General features: G+C 58.1%; 2 protein-coding genes across 6 annotated transcripts in view; both read right to left on the reverse strand.

Annotated features, from left to right (window-relative positions):
- SH2B2 (SH2B adaptor protein 2) overlaps window positions 1-1,982 on the reverse strand; it is a 38,875-nt gene extending 36,893 nt beyond the window's left edge. The window contains exon 1 of the mRNA XM_025379916.1: window positions 1,792-1,982. Within this exon, the coding sequence (XP_025235701.1) occupies window positions 1,792-1,891 (100 nt within the window). The 5' untranslated portion in view covers window positions 1,892-1,982. The remainder of the gene's footprint in view (window positions 1-1,791) is intronic.
- Window positions 1,983-3,108: 1,126 nt separating this feature from the next.
- Window positions 3,109-16,871, reverse strand: part of CUX1 (cut like homeobox 1) — a 472,214-nt gene continuing 458,451 nt past the window's right edge. For all 5 annotated transcript variants that reach the window (XM_025381011.1, XM_025381007.1, XM_025381006.1 and 2 more), the window contains 9 exons: window positions 14,221-14,348; window positions 13,408-13,474; window positions 12,360-12,472; window positions 8,918-9,034; window positions 6,985-7,068; window positions 6,233-6,289; window positions 5,143-5,223; window positions 4,290-4,354; window positions 3,109-4,045 (listed from right to left, as the gene is read on the reverse strand). In XM_025381011.1, the coding sequence (XP_025236796.1) occupies window positions 3,976-4,045; window positions 4,290-4,354; window positions 5,143-5,223; window positions 6,233-6,289; window positions 6,985-7,068; window positions 8,918-9,034; window positions 12,360-12,472; window positions 13,408-13,474; window positions 14,221-14,348 (782 nt within the window). In that variant the 3' untranslated portion in view covers window positions 3,109-3,975. The remainder of the gene's footprint in view (window positions 4,046-4,289; window positions 4,355-5,142; window positions 5,224-6,232; window positions 6,290-6,984; window positions 7,069-8,917; window positions 9,035-12,359; window positions 12,473-13,407; window positions 13,475-14,220; window positions 14,349-16,871) is intronic.

Raw genomic sequence — 16,871 nt, forward strand, 5'->3', positions numbered from 1 at the left:
CGCTTCCGCGAGAAGGAGGGGGAGTCCCGTGCCTGGCCTTGGACCGGCTCTGCGAAAAGAGGACCCCGGTCAAGATGGGGCGACTCGTAGCCGGCTCCTAACCCCTCTCTCCGGGCCCCAGGGCCGGGCAGTCTCGGCAACGCAGCTGCGGGGAGCGAGCAAGCACCCGCAGCCGGCGCATCGGGCTCCGCGGAGGGCTGGGGGCGTGGCGGGGGCGGGGCCTGAGCCGCGCAAGGAGGGGCTGGGGGCCCTCCAGCCCCTCCTTGCGCGGCTCAGGCCCCGCCCCCGCCACGCCCCCAGCCCTCCGCGGAGCCCGATGCGCCGGCTGCGGGTGCTTGCTCGCTCCCCGCAGCTGCGTTGCCGAGACTGCCCGGCCCTGGGGCCCGGAGAGAGGGGTTAGGAGCCGGCTACGAGTCGCCCCATCTTGACCGGGGTCCTCTTTTCGCAGAGCCGGTCCAAGGCCAGGCACGGGACTCCCCCTCCTTCTCGCGGAAGCGACCTCTCGAGCCCGGGGTGGTGGTAGCCCCGGGAGCGCGGCTCGTGGGGCCGGGGGAGTGTCCTGCGTGGCGGCTGTATGGGGCGCGGAAGCCCTCGAAGCGCCCCTCGGTGACGGGTGCTTCGCGGGAGCCGCCGCTGTGGCCAGACCCTCCGCAGCGGGGACAATGGGAGCCTGGAGGAGGCCTGGATGTCGCAACGGGGGAAGTCGACGTCTGGTTCTCATAAATCCCGAGAGCGCCACCACGCCCCCTCCCTCCAGCCCTCCGGTGCGGGAAATCGCCCCCGGGACACAGCGCGGGACGGCCCCCAGAGCGCTGTGCCCCCACCACCCAGCCTTCGCTGTGATGGGGGCCTGATGCCACCCGGAGAGGTGTCAGAGATCATAGAGGGGCGATGAGGGGCCACAGCCCTGGCACCTTGCTCACCCCTTCCTGGCTCCAGAACTCGCCTGCGTTAGGGCAGAGACCAGTCGGGCTAAGGAAACAGTCCCGCTGGGCTTTGCGGGACACTTGTGGCCTGACCCCTGGTGCTGAGGGGTCAGGTGGCCAGACCGCTGGTGGGGGGCTCTGGGAGGCTTCCTGAAAGAGGTGCAGGGGGCTCAGCAGCACTGGAAGAGGTCCGAGAGGGGAGGGAGGGCTTCAGTGGGGGCAGAGGTGTGGAAAGGGCCCCTCAGAGATGAGAGTAATCTTGCTGCTGGAGATAGCAGTGGGGGACCCCTGGGTGTCTTCTCCCCTCATCTCCCTCCCTGTCCCCTGAGCCCACCTCTGGCCGTTCTGCCCTGGTCTCCTTGCCAGCTGGAACTGCCTCCATCTGTCACCCTCCCGGGCCCAAACTGACCTCTGACCTTTCCCAGAGCCATTTCCCATCTCTAATTTTCCAGGAGGCTGGACAGACAAGGATTTTTATCCCCTTCTTAGGGATGGAAAGGTGGGGCTTCCAGAGGTGAAGGTGGAGGGGACAGAGCCCTCACCTGCTGCCCAAAACCCCGGTGCTGCCCTCCACGGGGGCATGGAAGCCAGGCAGGCCTCTTCCCTGCCCCACATCTTGGCTCTGTTCCCTCTGCAGGACCAGGCCAGCAGACACTTTAATGAAAGCTTCGGCAGTGGGCCAGTCCTCGATTGGAGTTGCACACAGGCCTGGAGGCCTGGCTGGGAACCAGGACACCTATGAATGAGGCTGGGAAGGGGGAGGAGGGGGTGCCGGAGAGCAGGAGAGAGGGAGGCTCCATACATGGCCTGGTTGTGGTCTCCACCCTCCCGCGAGAGGGGAGAGCCTGACCCGCGGTGGACTAACCTGGTTCAGAGTAGTGGGCTGAACTCCACTGCTGGGATGACAGTGGCCAGAGAGCGTCCTGAGATGGGAAGCCATGGGCAGGACAATAGCTCGGATCCATCCCCAGGGAGGAGGAAGTGGGGAGGGGCCGGGGGCAGAGCGCCTCGGACCCACAAGGAGGAACTGATGGAGATGTGGAAGTAGCTGTGGGGGTGGAGGGGGCGTGGTTGGCCAAGAGCAGCTGTCACCTCGCTGGGGATAGGAATGAGGGTCAGGGAGGAAAGGACCTATCCTGGGTCCCTGAGGGCAGGAGGCTCGGGGGGCTTGGAAGTCCTGATGGGGGAGATGATGAGGGGTGCTGGGACCCCAAAGAAAGGCCCCTGGATACACACGCTTTAGACTGGTCAGAACTAAAATGGAGACAGAGGTAGCCCAGGGGACCGTGGCCTGGTGGGCTGCAGTGGGGGACCTGGGTTTGCCACCAGTCTCATGGGCCACCTGGACAATGGGTTAATGCACCCACTCCAGACCCAGAGAATGCATTCCTCCATCTGAGGCTGGGCTGGAGGTGAGGTGGCCCAGAACCTGTGGCTCAGGGGGGCCCCCATGCAAGGCTGGTGCTCGGGGGATTGGAGGGCATGTGCTCTGCAGCCCCTGGCAGGTGAGGGCCCATGGGAAAGGGGAGCACAGAAAGGGAAGCAGAGATTCCCCAGGAACTGACGTGGACCAAGACACGTCATACACCCAGCCACAGCCTGAAAGGTGGTTTTTTTTTTTTTTTTTTTTTTGAGACAGAGTCTCACTCTGTCACTCAGGCTTCAGGCTGGAGTGCACTGGTGCGATCTCAGCTCACTGCAACCTCCGCCTCCCGGGTTCAAACGATTCTCCTGCCTCACCCTCCTGAGTAGCTGGGATTACAGGCATGCGCCACCATGCCTGCCCAGCTAAATTTTGTACTTTTAGTAGAGACGGGGTTTCACCATGTTGGTCAGGCTGGTTACAAACTCTTGACCTCAAGTGATCCACCTGCCTCGGCCTCCCAAAGTGCTGGGATTACAGGTGTAAGCAACTGTGCCTGGCCCCGGGTGGTTTTTGAATAAAGGAATGGGTTTCCTTTTTTGATGGTGCTGCTTGTCTGCTCAAAAGCACTCGGCGGACACTGGATCTGGGTTTCAGCAGAGCTCTGAATGTGCTCATGGAATTCCTGGAGATGAGAAGAGGTGGAGGAATGCTCTGTGTGCCCAGCTGTGAGGCCAGCCCCAGCTCCCAGGGGTGGCACTGCAGGCGTCCCCACCAGCCTCCTGTCCCTCCAGCGTCCCAGAGCACAGGGCACCAGGGTGGCTGCAACCGTGGTTTATTTCAAATGTGCAAAGCTAAATATGCAACTACAAATCTAACTTAGGAAGGCCTGCCAGTGGCCCTGAGAGGTGGCCGTGCTAGGGTGGTCCACAGCCAGTTCTGATTGGCTAGGACATGCTTGGACCCCTCAGACCAGTCCATGAGTCTGAAGAGACTGAGGCTCGGGGGCTCATTAGAGACTATTCCTTACCTAGAAACCAGAATATCTTGCTAAAGAAGAAAGCAGAAATCACGTGGGTCTGGGGGCAGGGAGGGGGTAATAGAAACTGTTCCGCTGACTGGGGCTCTCTCTCGGGGTGCAGTGAGGGAGGGGGCAGACTCTGTCAAACCTCATATAGTCTGCGGGGTGGGGCTGGTGGCAAAGGCAGGCTGGGGGTACTGGACTCAAAGCCTGCTGTCCTGGAAGGAAGTGCCTTCCACCTCTTATGGGGCATGGGGAGATCCTAGGGGAGCCCAAGAGGATCGCAGTGCAGACAGGTCCAAGCTGGATTAACCACAGCTGGAATTGGTGGTCACCCAATCAGCCTCGCAGCTGAGGGACCTCTGCCACCAGGGCTAGAGGTGAGGCTGCGGGCAGAGCCCTAGCCTGAGGTGGGGGCTGAGAGGGTCTCTGCGGCTTAGCCTGGTCGGGCATTGGGGGCTGGCTCTCTGGACCTAGCGGGCCTGATGTGACTGAGACATTCTTTCAAGGGGACCCGAGGGGACCTGGGGCCTCTGGCAGCTGCTGGACAGCGGATAAGAGCAGTTTCCATGAGGGATTCTTCGGGGGAGACTAAGTGATTAGATGCACTGAGCAGTCAGAGGTGGAGGTGCAGCTGTCACTGTCACGGGGCAGGTGCCGGGGTGTCACTGCCACAAGTCACCAGCTGCTGCCCCGTTGTCATTCTCGTGGAACTTGTGCAGGTGGTCGGCGAACCTGGGGGACACGGGAAGGTTTGTTGAGGCCGAGTGTGTGTGTTGGGGAAGGGGGATGTGTATCGTGTGATGGGGTGGGGCTGGGGGGTAGTGGGCACTGGGAGTGGGGGTAGGGGGAGGGCCAGAATGGGGGCTGTGATGGAGGGCTAAGGAGTGGGGGACATGAGGCAGGAACTCAGGGGTGTTGCAGGGGGTTCTGGGAGCTGGTTGTGGGGCTGAATGGGGGCCCAAGTGGGGGTCCTCACTTCTTGGCGCAGAAGGTGGCACAGTCCCTCTCCACGCTCTCGCTCCATGCCAACTTGTAGAGCACCTGGCCAGATGGAGACACGGTGAGCTGCCCGTTCGCCTCAAGGCCACCCCTGCAGCCCACCCATGGCCCCTGGGCCTGGCCTGGGACATAAAGGTTCTCGAGCCCCAGGCTCTGGGGCGGGTGGGCCTTAGACATGCTCCTGCACCTGCTGTTTCTGCAGATGGTCAGATGGGCCCAGACACGGAGGCACCTCCCCGAATATTGTGGGACAACCCCTGGAAGGGCCAGGACCCACTGGACCCTGGGGTCAGAGCTGGAGCCCAGGTTAGCCCTGTAGGGGCCATCTTGACTGTGCTGGGGACAGGAGTCCCCAAGACTGGATCCTTCCAGAGACACAGCCTTCCACCCCTCTTCTCCCCCAACTTGGCAGACATGGAGGCCCTTATCTGCTAACTAGAACACCCCTCTGCAGCTGAGGACGTTAGTTCAAGATGCCCCTTCCCTGTGCAGCCTTCATGACTGTCCCTTGGTGGAGTTCATTAGACCCGCTCCCTTCCCACTCCATCCCTTCTTCCTACGAAGCCCCTCCAGGACCAGTCCCAGATGCGATCAGCCAGGCCTCTTTCACGGAGCGGCCCGGCTGGTGCCCTGGCCAGGGGTCCCAGTGGGGTGGGTCCTTCTCGTCCCTGGGGTGGGCCAAGGCTCTTGAAGGGGAGAGGCGTGGCCTCCAGCTGGGGATGCAGCTTGGGGTAGGTCCAGGGCCAGGCCACCGTAACAGGCCCGTGCTGCCCTGGAGGTCAGGGGTGGGGGGGTGAAGGTGCCCCTGGCCTGCCCGTGTACACACTCACCAGGAAGACCAGGCAGTGCAGGAACAGTGTGTAGAAGAAGCCGATGGTGCGCGCCATCTTGTTGGAGAGAACCAGACGCCCCTGGGAGCAAGGAAAGGGTGAGTGGGGATGGGGCTGGCCTCACCCACCCCTGCAGGGCCACCTGGGCTTCACAGAAAGGGCCCTAGGGTGGCAAGGGGAAGGAAGGGACAGGAAGCTGGGTCTCCCATTCTACCATTATGGGTGAGAGACAAGGGCTGCTGTAATTCATTTTTTTTTTTTTTTTTCTGAGACGGAGTCTCACTGTGTCGCCCAGGTTGGAATGCAGTGGTACGATCTTGGCTCACTGCAACCTCTACCTCCTGGGTTCAACTGTTTCTCCTGCCTCAGCCTCCTGAGTAGCTGGGATTATAGGCATGCGCCACTATGCCCAGTTAATTTTTGTATTTTTACTAGAGATGGGGTTTCACCATGTTGGCCAGGCTGGTCTCGAACTCCAGACCTCAGGTGATCCGCCCACCTCAGCCTTCCAAAGTGCTGAGATTACAGGCGTGAGCCGCCGTGCCCGGCAACTGGAATTCTTTAAAAAAAAAGTTTTTGAGACAAGGCTGCCCAGGCTGGAATGTAGTGGTCAGAGCTCACTGCAGCCTTGACTTTCTAGGTTCAAGTGATCCTCATCCATCAGCCTCCTGAGTAGCTGGGACTACAGGGACTGGCTGGGACTACAGCACACCATCGCGCCTGGCTGATTTTATTTTTTGTAGAGACAGGGTCTTACTGTGTTGCCCAGGCTGGTCTCGAACTCCTGGGCTCAAGCAATCCTCCCACCTCCTAAAGTGCTGGGATGACAGGTGTGAGCCACCAGGCCTGACTCTAGGCTGCAGGAATTCTGAGGGATGGCCCCACTGCAGCTCAGTTCAGAACCTACTGCTATGAAGCATGCTCTCAGAGGATTTGCCTGGGAAGGGGAGAGACCTTGTCCCAGATCACACAGCCACTCTTGGCAGGGCAGGTGGCTCCTCCAGCCTGGGCTGCAGGGCAGGTGAAGAGGTGGCTGGAGACAGAGGCTCAGGCCTGTCTGGGGAGGGGACGGGTAGGCGCAGGGACTCACCATGCTGAGGGTGGCCTTGTCCCAGGGACTCAGGCTCAGGTACTTCCTCTGCCGCTCCTGTACAGGGAGGGACAATCAGGAAAGGACCCCAGAGGACCTCACAGACCCTGGCTTGTGGCAGAGAGCGGGGCCTGGCCAGCCACAGGCCACCCTGTCTCGCTGTTCTTGCAGACCTCCAGGGGGCTGCCGGGGTGCTGCCGTCGACTCAGTGTCGACGGGTGCACAGTCGACTCAGTGTGACATTCTGGACTCCCCTGACATCTGTGAGAGCCCCTCCCCGCCTCTGCAGCCACCCATTCCGCCCACGGGAAAGTTTTCCACGGGCAGAGCTTCTGCAGTCTGGGTGGGGGAGGGGAGTTGTAGGGTGGGGTCCCCACCATGGATTGCCCGACTCTGAGCTCTTCCTTGTCTGCCTGTCCCCCAAATATACTGCAGGTTAACCCAGCCACTGCCACACACCCTCAGGTAGCCATCGGCAGGTGTTCCTGAATGGGCGCTGGGCCTACACTGCACTGAAGCGGTGGGGAGGCTGTCTTGGGGGGGCTCCTGGCCTGAGGGGCCAGGGTGTGCAGGGCTGGTGTGGCAAGGCTGATCGAGAGCACCCAGACGAGGGCAGCTGGAGGGGGGCCAGGGAAGGCCAAGTGCTCAGGGAAGGCCGAGTGCTCAGGGATGGGGGCCAGGTGATGGGGGGACCCCTGGACTTCCCTGGGCTGATGCCCCTTCCCTCCCCTGCCCAGGCTGGGCTCACGAACCCGCTTGCTGAAGGAGGAAAAGGGGTCCAGGCGCTCCTCGTACTGGGACGAGTACCGCAGCTCCGTGTCATCACTGCTGCTGCCCTGCACAGACGGGGAGGGGAAGAGACCCAGTCAGTGCCCTGGGGCCCAGTGGGAAGGGCAGGAGCCCAGGGGAGCCTCAGTTTCCTCATCTGCAAAAAGGGAGGTAGGGGAGGGAGCCCTAGATCCCAGAGGTGGGAGGAGAGGGTGCTGGGTTGACAACGTGAATGTGGCAGGTGCCTCCTGCCATAGGGGCATGGAGCTACCCATGGGGTCAGGGCCACAGCGCCTCTGGGCACGGATGGGGAACTGAGGCCCAGGCAGGACCGGGCGCAGGTGCAGGAAGGTGGATCTGCTGGGAGTGTGGGGGTAGTCATGGGGGCAGGCAGGCACCTGGGAGAGGAGACTCCCCCCTCCTCAGCTGGCCACCCAGAGCCAGGCTGGTTTGCAGGGTCTGAGTGCCCTCTGGTGGCCGAGGAGTGGCTCTGATGGGTGGGGACAGGGCTGGTGGCTGCTGGGCCCCAAAGGGAGAGGGAGAGGTGAATCCCTGCCTTACTATGCCCCATGCTCTCCTGTTACTCATAGAAAGGGTTTCCTGGCACGGGGTGGGGGGCTGCGAGAAGCCATGCACAGGCCTGCCTAGCCCAGGAGAACTCGGCAAGTGAGTTTTTGATCCACTCTCTTCGTTGCTTTTTGGAGTGTGTACCAAGTTCTGTTTACATTTTTTATTATTGCTTGCTTGCTTATTTATTTATTTATTTATTTATTTATTTATTTATTTATTTATTTAAGACAGAGTTTAGCTCTGTTGCCCAGGCTGGAGTGCAATGGCGTGATCTCGGCTCACTGGAACCTCCACCTCTCAGGTTCAAGTGATTCTCCTGTCTTAGCTGTCTGAGTAGCTGAGATTACAGGTGCATGACACCACACCCAGCTAATTTTTGTAGTTTTAGTAGAGATGGGGTTTCACTGTGTTGGCCAGGCTGGTCTGGAACTCCTGACCTCAAGTGATCCGCTCGCCTCAGCCTCCCAAACTGCTGAGATTACGGGGATGAGCCACCACGCCTGGCCTATTTATATTTATTTTTTGGAGGCAGGGTCTTGCTCTGTCACCTGGGCTGGAGTGCAGTGGCTGGATCTCAGCTGACTGCAGCCTCTATCTCCTGGGCTCACGTGATCCTCCCACCTCAGCCTCCTGAGTAGCGGGGACCACAGGCACGTGCCACGATGCCTGGCTAATTTTTGTATTTTTAGTAGAGACGGGTTTCCCTATGTTGGCCAGGCTGGTTTCAAACTCCACCCCCCTCAGCCTCCCACAGTGCTGGGATTACAGGCATGAGCCACTGTGCCCTGCCTTTCTGGCTAGTTTTTTTTTTTTTTTTGAGACAGAGTTTTGCTCTTGTTGCCCAGGCTGGAGTGCAGCGGCGGTGCAGTGCTCACTGCAACCTCCGCCTCCCGGGTTCCAGCGATTCTCCTGCCTCAGCCTCCTGAGCAGCTGGGACTATGGGCGTGCGCCACCATGCCCAGCTATTTTTTTTTATTTTTAGTAGAGACAGGGTTTCACTGTGTTGGCCAGGCTGGTCTCGAACTTCTGAGCTCAGGCAATACTCCTGCCTCCGACTCCCACAGTGCTGGGATGACAGGCGTGAGGCACCACACCTGGCCTTTCTGGTCAGTTTTTATGAATGAATCTGGACAGGGGCTCCACTCTACGGGCTTCTCCCAGCTTAGGGAGGGCAGCTAGCAGGCAGGTAGGTGGGTGGGTGGGGAGATGTCGGAAGGCCTCAGGGGGCCTCTGGGGCCCAGTGCTGCCCAGCAGGTCTTGGCCCCCGACCCTCCCACCTCCAGAGCCCTGATCGGCCTCTCTCCCTGCCTGGTCCACCTGAAGCTGAGGCCAGGGGAGGGCCCTCACCCGGCCAGGGTAGCTCTGCAGGAACTTGATCTTCTCAAAGAGCTTGATGTTGTCAGCGCGCAGGCTGTCCAGCTCGCTCTGCAGGGCCTGGAGGGTGTGCTGGGCCAGGCGGTTCTCCTGTGGGGGGAGGGGCAAAAAGAGGGGTGGGGGAGAGGCCTCCGTGCCGGCACAGGTGCTGCTCTGTCTACCTGGAGCAAAGCCCCTTCTGTGCCCACAGCCTTCTCCTTGACCTGCCTGACTCTGTAAAGCTGCCCCTTCCCCCACTGTGGCCCCACCCCGGGCAGAAGTCAGGGATCTTGGGTCAGGTTTCTTCCTATGTATTACGTTGATGCAAATGTAATCGTGGTTTTTGTCCTTAGAAGTAATGGCAAACACCACGATTACATTTGCATCAACCTTAATATATGACAGAGCAAGACCCTGTCTATATATTTTATTTTATTTTTTATTTTTATTATTGTTATTTTTTTGATACGGAGTTTCACTATTGTTGCCCAGGCTGGAGCTCAATGATGTAATCAATCTCAGCTCACTGCAACCTCCGCCTCCTGGGTTCAAGCGATTCTCCTGCCTCAGCCTCCCAAGTAGGTGGGATTACAGGCGTGTGCCACCATGCTTGCGACAGGGTTTTACCATTTTGGTCAGGTTGGTCTCAAACTCCTGATCTCAGGTGATCCACCCACCTCTGCCTCCCAAAGCGTTGGGATTATAGGCGTAAGCCACTGCGCCTGGCCCCTGTCTATACATTTTAGAGACAGGGTCTTGCTCTGTCACCCAGGCTAGAATAAAGTGGCATGACCAGAGCTCACTGCAGCCTCAGCCTTGTGACTCAAGCGATCCTCCCACCTCAGCCTCCCAGGTAGCTGGGACTATAGGCTCACACCACCATGCCCCGCTACTTTTTTATTTTTGCAGAGACGGGGTCTCACTGCATTGCCCAGACTGGTCTCAGACTCCTGGGCTCAAGCAATCCTCCCACTTCAACCTCCCAAAGTGCTGGGATTACAGGCATGAGCCACGATGCCTGGTCAGATTTCTTCATACTTTTTTTTTTTTTGTCATTGGTATTAGCCTTTTAAAGACTATTATTGAGATGTAATACCCATAACGTAAACATCAGCATTTCAAAGTGTACAGTTCGGTCATTTGTATTCACAATGTTATGCAACCATCCATCCCCACTACCTAATTCCAGAACATTTAAAATCACCCCAATAAGAAACCCCAAATCTGCCAGCAGTCACTCCCCATTTCCTCCTCGTCTATTGCCTGGCAATCGGCAGTCTCCTTTCTGTCTCATGGATTTGCCTGTACTGGATGTTTCATATACATGGAATCACACACTACGTGGTTTTACTATTTGCCAATCTAAGGGCAAGGTGAAATGGAATCTCATGTTTCAATTTATTCAAATGCTTGAATAAGTGTTTCTTTCACACTATTCAAAATTCAAGCAGTGGCCAGCGCGGTGGCTCATGCCTATAACCCCAGCATTTTAGGAGGCTGAGGTGGGCAGATTACCTGAGGTCAGGAGTTCAAGACCAGCCTCGCCAACATGGAGAAACCCTGTCTCTACTAAAAATACAAAAATTAGCTGGGTGTGATGGCGGGCACCTGTAATCCCAGCTAGCCGGAAGGCTGAGGCAGAAGAATCACTTGAACCGGGGAGGTGGAGGATGCACTGAACGGGGATTGTGCCACCGCACTCCAGCCTGGGCAACAGAGCAAGACTCCGTCTCAAAAAACAAAAACAAGGCCAGGCGCGGTGGCTCACGCCTGTAATCCCAGCTTTCAGAGAGGCAGAGGTGGGAGTATAGCTTGAGCCCAGGAGTTTGAGACCTGCCTGGGTAATATAGCGAGACTCTGTTCTCCACAAAAAGGAAGAAGAAGAAGAAGAAAAAAAAGACAAAACAAAAACAAACACAGCCAAAACTTGAGCAGTACAAAAAAAGTATATGGCAGTATGGTGCTTCCTTTAAAAACGTTAAACATAGAATTACCATAGGATCCAGTAATTCCGCTTCTGGGTAGATACCCAAAAGAATTGAAGGCAGGGACTTGGAGAGAGATTTGTACACCTATGTTCACAGCAGAATTATTCGCCACAGCCAAAAGGTGGAAGCAACATAAATGAATAGGTGAATGGATAAACAAAATGTGGTCTATATGCACAATGAAATATTATTCTGCCTTAAAAAGGAAGGAAATTTATTTATTTATTTATTTTGAGATGGAGTTTTGCTCTGTCACACAGGCTGGAGTGCAGTGGCGCGATCTTGTTGGCTCACTGCACCTTCTACCTCCCAGGTTCAAGCGATCCTCCTGCGTCAGCCTCCCAAGTAGCTGGGACTACAGGTGCCTGCCACCACGCCCGGCTAATTTTTGTATTTTTAGTAGAGAGGGGGTTTCTACCTGACCATGTTGGTCAGGCTGGTCTCAAACTCCCGACCTCAAGTGATCCGCTTGCCTCAGCCTCCCAAAGTGCTGGGATTACAGGTGTGAGCCACCGCGCCTGGTTCACCCTGCATTCTTTTTTTTTGTTTGTTTTGAGATGGAGTCTTGCTCTGTCACCCAGGCTGGAGTGCAGTGGCGCGATCTTGGCTGCTGGTAAGCCCTGCTTCCCAGGTTCATGCCATTCTCCTGCTTCAGCCTCCTGAACCGAATAGCTGTGACCACAGGTGCCCACTACCACGCCTGGCTAATTTTTTGTATTTTTTTTTTTTGGGGACGGAGTCTTGCTCTGTTGCCCAGGCTAGAGTGCAGGGGCGTGATCTCAGCTCACTGCAAGCTCTGCCTCCCGGGTTCACGCCATTCTCCTGCCTTAGCCTCCTGAGTAGCTGGGACTACAGGCAACCACCACCACGCCCAGCTAATTATTTTGTATTTTTAGTAGAGACGGGGTTTAACCATGTTAGTCAGGATGGTCTTGATCTCCTGACCTCGTGATCCGCCCACCTCAGCCTCCCAAAGTGCTGGGATTACAGGTGTGAGCCACCGCACCGGGCCAATTTTTTGTATTTTTAGTAGAGACAGGGTTTTACTGTGTTAGCCAGGATGGTCACCCTGCATTCTTGCAGCGCCACTGCCTGGCTTAAATCCTTCCTTGGTGCCCCTCCCTGCAGATTGAAGGCCACGCCTCCCAGCCTGGCAGGAGTGCACTCGTCTGGCGACTTGTTTCTTCTTGTTTCATGCAGCCCTGGAATGATCTATGCTCCCTTCTGGCTCACTGGCCCCCCTGTCTCCTCTACTGTGAGTGTCTGAGTCTTCTTTCAAAGCCCGGTGTGGCATGACCTCCTCCAGGAAGCCCTCCCTGACTGCACAGAACAAATCTCTTCCCCATGAGGTTTACAGTCTGTGCTGTATCTCTCTCCTGAAAGCCTGTGTGTTCCCCCACTGTGTTCTTGGGCCCAAGGAGCATCGGGGAGAGAAGGATGTGACTCACGGCCTCAAGCTCCTGGTTCCGGGCACGGAAGCGCTCCCTCTGACTGGAGATGATGGAAAGCAGTGAATCCACCTGGCCCTCTGGGAGGGCGCCGCTGGCTGGTGCTGCAGGTCCTAGTAGGTAGAGGAGGGTGTCTTGGGGTGGCAGGAGGCGGAACCCAGCAGGGGGCCCGTTGGGGTGGGTCCCCCAGCCCTGGGGGATTTCTGGCCAAATGCCATGGGGTAGAAGTCACATGGTCTCTGACCCCCTGGTGCTGGGCAGGTCGGGGAAGGGGAGGGGACAGCCAGGGGAACTGGGGAGCGTGAGAATGGATGGCAGGGGCTGGCCTGACAATAGGAACCCTGGAGAAGGGCCCAGTTTCCCCGTCTGCTCTGTGAGAGGGCCAGGCCCAGAACTCCCCTCCCGGTCACTCTGTGCTTGAATCTGAGACCCTTGCAGCTGTCAGACTAGGTCTATAGCCCCTGGGGAAGCAAAGGGGCAGGAGGGGAACTGGGGACGCATGGGCACACCCCCAGTATTCTGGTCCAGCAGCCTCAGGTTCTGTCCTCAATACCCAAGGAGGCTGCCTTCCCCCCACCCCATGGACCTCCAGCTGCACTTCAGCAGTGAGGCCTGGCTGACCACCACTCACCAGCCCTTCACAGGCCACTGGCAGGGCTGAAGGGTCAGGACCCCAAGATGGGGGGTGTCAGGCTAAGATCCAGAAAGGCAGGTTGGGGGCTCATTCACCTTTTTGTTTTTTAGAGACACAGTCTTGGTCTGTCGCCCGGGCTGGAGTACAGTGACACCATCATAGCTCACTGCAGTCTCCAGTTCCTGGGTTCAGGCGATCCTCCCACCTCAGCCTCCAAAATAGCTGGGACTACAGGTGTGCGCCACCACACCTGGCCTTATCTGACCCTTCAAAGGTTGCTGCTGCATTGTAGGCATGGGGGCCTGACCTTCTTAGAGGAAGGGATTGATCTTTGGGGATCTGGGTTCTCAGGCAGTATCACCTGTCTCCTCTTCCTGCCTCCTCCCTCCTCCCATGGGTCAGGGCTCTGCTTACCGTAGAATAGGGCAGTGGCCTCTTTGATGGGCTCCGGAATCTTCTCCAGGCGGTGCTCGGCGGCACCCTGCAGGTGACAGGAAGAGATGAGGAGGTGCGTCCACACAGTGGGCATGGAATATTCCCTTTCAGCATGGCTAAGGCAAATGGCAGGGTGGCTGTGGCAAGGAGTGGGTGGGACCGTCCGGGGTGCAGGCTGGCTGCAGGAGGGCCCGGTCCTGGGCACATGGCATGGGCTACCAAAGAGACGGCTGGGCCCTGAGTCACTCCTGAGGCCAGAGTTCAGCAGCAGTGGGGCTCTCCTCGCGGCCACTTGGCTTTGACATGCATCAGACGCCTGGCCTCCCTGGCCCTGCAACCAGCCTGCCTCATGACCTGGGGAAGCCCAGATTTCTCTCCCGGAGTCCCACTGTGGCCTCTATAGAAGGGGAGGTGGGCGAGGAGATGCCCTCCCTGGGCTCTTTATGCCCCAGCCTGCTGTGATCTCTGGGCTCCAGGTTCTTTAGCTGGGAGATGGGTACATGGTCCTGGCCTTGCCTCTGGCTCTGCTCTCAGGGCAATGCCTGAGAGGGGCCTCTGTGCTACTGCTAGGAAGTCCTGTGGCCTCTGCCCCATGGCCTGTCACCCCAAATCAGGGGCAGGGTGGTATTCATGGGAGTAAGCAGGGAGAACCCAATGGTTTTAGGTGACAGCCCTTCTGGGTTGTCACCAGCTGCCTGATACACAGGCTTATCTGGGAAGTCAGCGTTTGCAGAGGCTAAAATAACCCTGGGCAGGCAGCGAGGCTGGCATGGGGCAGGGGGGTGGGCTCACCTCGGCATCGGGCCGCTGGATGGACTGAATGATGCTTAGGTCCTGCTCCAGGCGGGCGATCAGCTCTCTCTGCTCAGTGGCTGTGGCCACAGCCTCAGTGACACGGACCTGCAGCTCCGCACAGCGTCCTGTGGCCAAAGGAAGACATGGCCATCAGAGGGAGCCTGGTGGGACCCTTGGTGCCCTCCCCTGGTTCTGCCTCTCCAACCCATGGTCTGGAAGCAGGGCCGCCTGGATGCTGTGAGAGCGCTGGCTATTCCCTCCCAACTCACCTCTGCCTAGAAGACCCCGTTAGACCTAGGGTCTCCTCCAGGAAGCCCACCCTGACTATCAGAGGCACTCCTGGCCCCAAGCACTCTCTGGATTGTTGAAATCCTCTGGGTAGGAGAAGGAACTCAGGTCAGGGGTTAGGGGAAACCAGCGCAACGTGGCTCTGCCCACAGCCGTCTGGGGCACCCTGGCCATCCCCTTTCCCTCTCTGGGCCTCACTTTGCTTGTCATGCAGGGGCAAGGAGGCTCAAGTTGCTTCCATAGCTGATGTTCTGAGATAATGTCCAGTGGGAAGCCGGGAGGTAGGAGAGGCAGAGAAAGCCGTGGGCGGTGCAGGGAGGATGCGTAGGGTCCCACCTCTGGGTTGACAGCAGAGGTGCCTCGTCCTGCCCCCAATAGAGGCTCCAGCTGCAGTGGTGGGGGCCGCGTGGTCCCCAAGGAGTCCCCCGACCCACAGCCCTGTCCATCTCTCCCTCCTCCAGGTGCCAGGGTCGTCTTTACAACAAAGCATCCAAACTGTGACTTTCCTGCCCTGCAGGAGGGTGAGAGACATCGGGGAAGGGCCCCCAGACCCGAGCACGCATCTCTAGGTAGGACTTCAGTGACCCAGGAGCCAGGCAGCCCTGACGGTGAGGTTTGGCCCTGTTTCTGGTTGACTGTGCGACTCAGGGCCACTGGATCCCCCTTTCTGGTCCCAAATGGTGACATGTAACATGGTGACAACAAACCTCATTTAGGGTGAGCTGTTGGGGCTGCAGAGAGGGAGCCGGAGGCCTGAGACCCAGGACGCTGTCCTTTGGGGTAGGCTGCACAGCCACCAGGAGGCACTGTGGCCTCAGAAATGCACAAAGGCTGCAGGCTGTGGGCAGTGCCAGGGAAATGGCGTGTGCGGCCCTCTCGGTGGACTTGTCCCTGACTGCGCAGCCCACTGACTGGCTGTCGTACCCGCCCTGGCTGGGCTCAGCATCCTGGGCCAGGATGGGGCAAGCCAGTCTCACCCTGACATGCTCCTGGGTTCCCTGCACACCAAGCCCTTATAGATGAGTGACAAAAGACGATTCACATTTTATAGTCAAAGAACAGAGGCTTTCCAACCTGGGACTAAACCCAAGGCATCCACCCCCAGCTCTGTCTAAGCCCTTGCCCACACCAGAGTCTCGCCTCATTCAGGACCCGAAGGGATTTCTTATTTTATTTTATTTTTTTGAGACAGAGTCTCACTCAGTCACCCAGGCTGGAGTGCAGTGGCTCCATCTCGGCTCACTGCAACCTCCGCCTCCAAGGTTCAAGCAATTCTCCTGCCTCAGCCTCCTGAGTAGCTGGGATTACAGGCACCTGCCACCATGCCCGGCTAATTTTTGTATTTTTAGTAGAGAACGGATTTTGCCATGTTGTCCAGGTTGGTCTCGAACTCCCAACCTCAAGTGATCTGCCCGCCTCAACCTCCCAAAGTGTTGGGATTACAGGCGTGAGCCACCATGCCGGGCCTCCAAATGGATTTCTTCCTTCAGACATTCACTGAGCCCCTGGGTACCTGGCAGGAAGGTGGTGCCTGCGGAAGTGAGGAGGGGATGAGGGAAGAGGCAGGACCTGAGGGCAGGACCTGGCCTTGGAGGGAGGACTGTCAGGGGCAGGGTTGGGGCTGGCCGTGGGTCACCTGCAGGGACTTTAAGGAGACCCCAAATGGAGGGGTCCAGACAGATGACAAATGCCATGCCCTTCTGGCCTGGGTGCAGAGTTCTTGGGCCCTGGCCTGTGGGATGGGATGGCAGAGCTGGCCACGCATGCTTAGGAGGGGAGGTGGACAGCAGCTATGAGATGTAGGGAGAGGAAACCACCAGAAAGATAATGGGGCCTTGGGTCACATTAATGGAGGTGAAGGGCCTAGACCAAGGGAGGGGATTCTTCAGTTTGGTCACAAACAAGAGCACATCCAAGAACTGTGCTGGGACTGATCCCATGGGGACAGACTCCTGGAATAAAAAGAGGGCATTAAGCCCCAACAAGGCTCAGGGAAGCCACATCCCACCTTAGGGATGAGGGCCTGGGGGACAGAGAGACAGGGCTGAGATGGGGAACCTTTGCAGAGGTGACTTTTGCCCAGCCAGAGTGAGGCCTCCTTGTCCTCCTTGTCCCTGGAGGTGTGGCCTGGCAAGAGGGGTGGATAAAAAGCGGCTGAGATGATTCCTTGCAATGCCTGTTTTATCTGCCCCCAGTCTGTGGCAACCTCAGTGCGGTCTTGGTCAGGTCCCAGGGCCTGCAGCTCCCAGCGCCGTCCGTAGGCACTGGGGAGATGATGGGGTGCGTGGGCCTGGTCCCTGTGCACTTGTTCCTGTGCCTGCTCCTGCAGGGGAGGGCACATGGTCCTGCTGTGCATGTAT

Source organism: Theropithecus gelada, chromosome 3 (genome assembly GCF_003255815.1).
Source record: "Theropithecus gelada isolate Dixy chromosome 3, Tgel_1.0, whole genome shotgun sequence".
Taxonomy (NCBI): domain Eukaryota; kingdom Metazoa; phylum Chordata; class Mammalia; order Primates; family Cercopithecidae; genus Theropithecus; species Theropithecus gelada.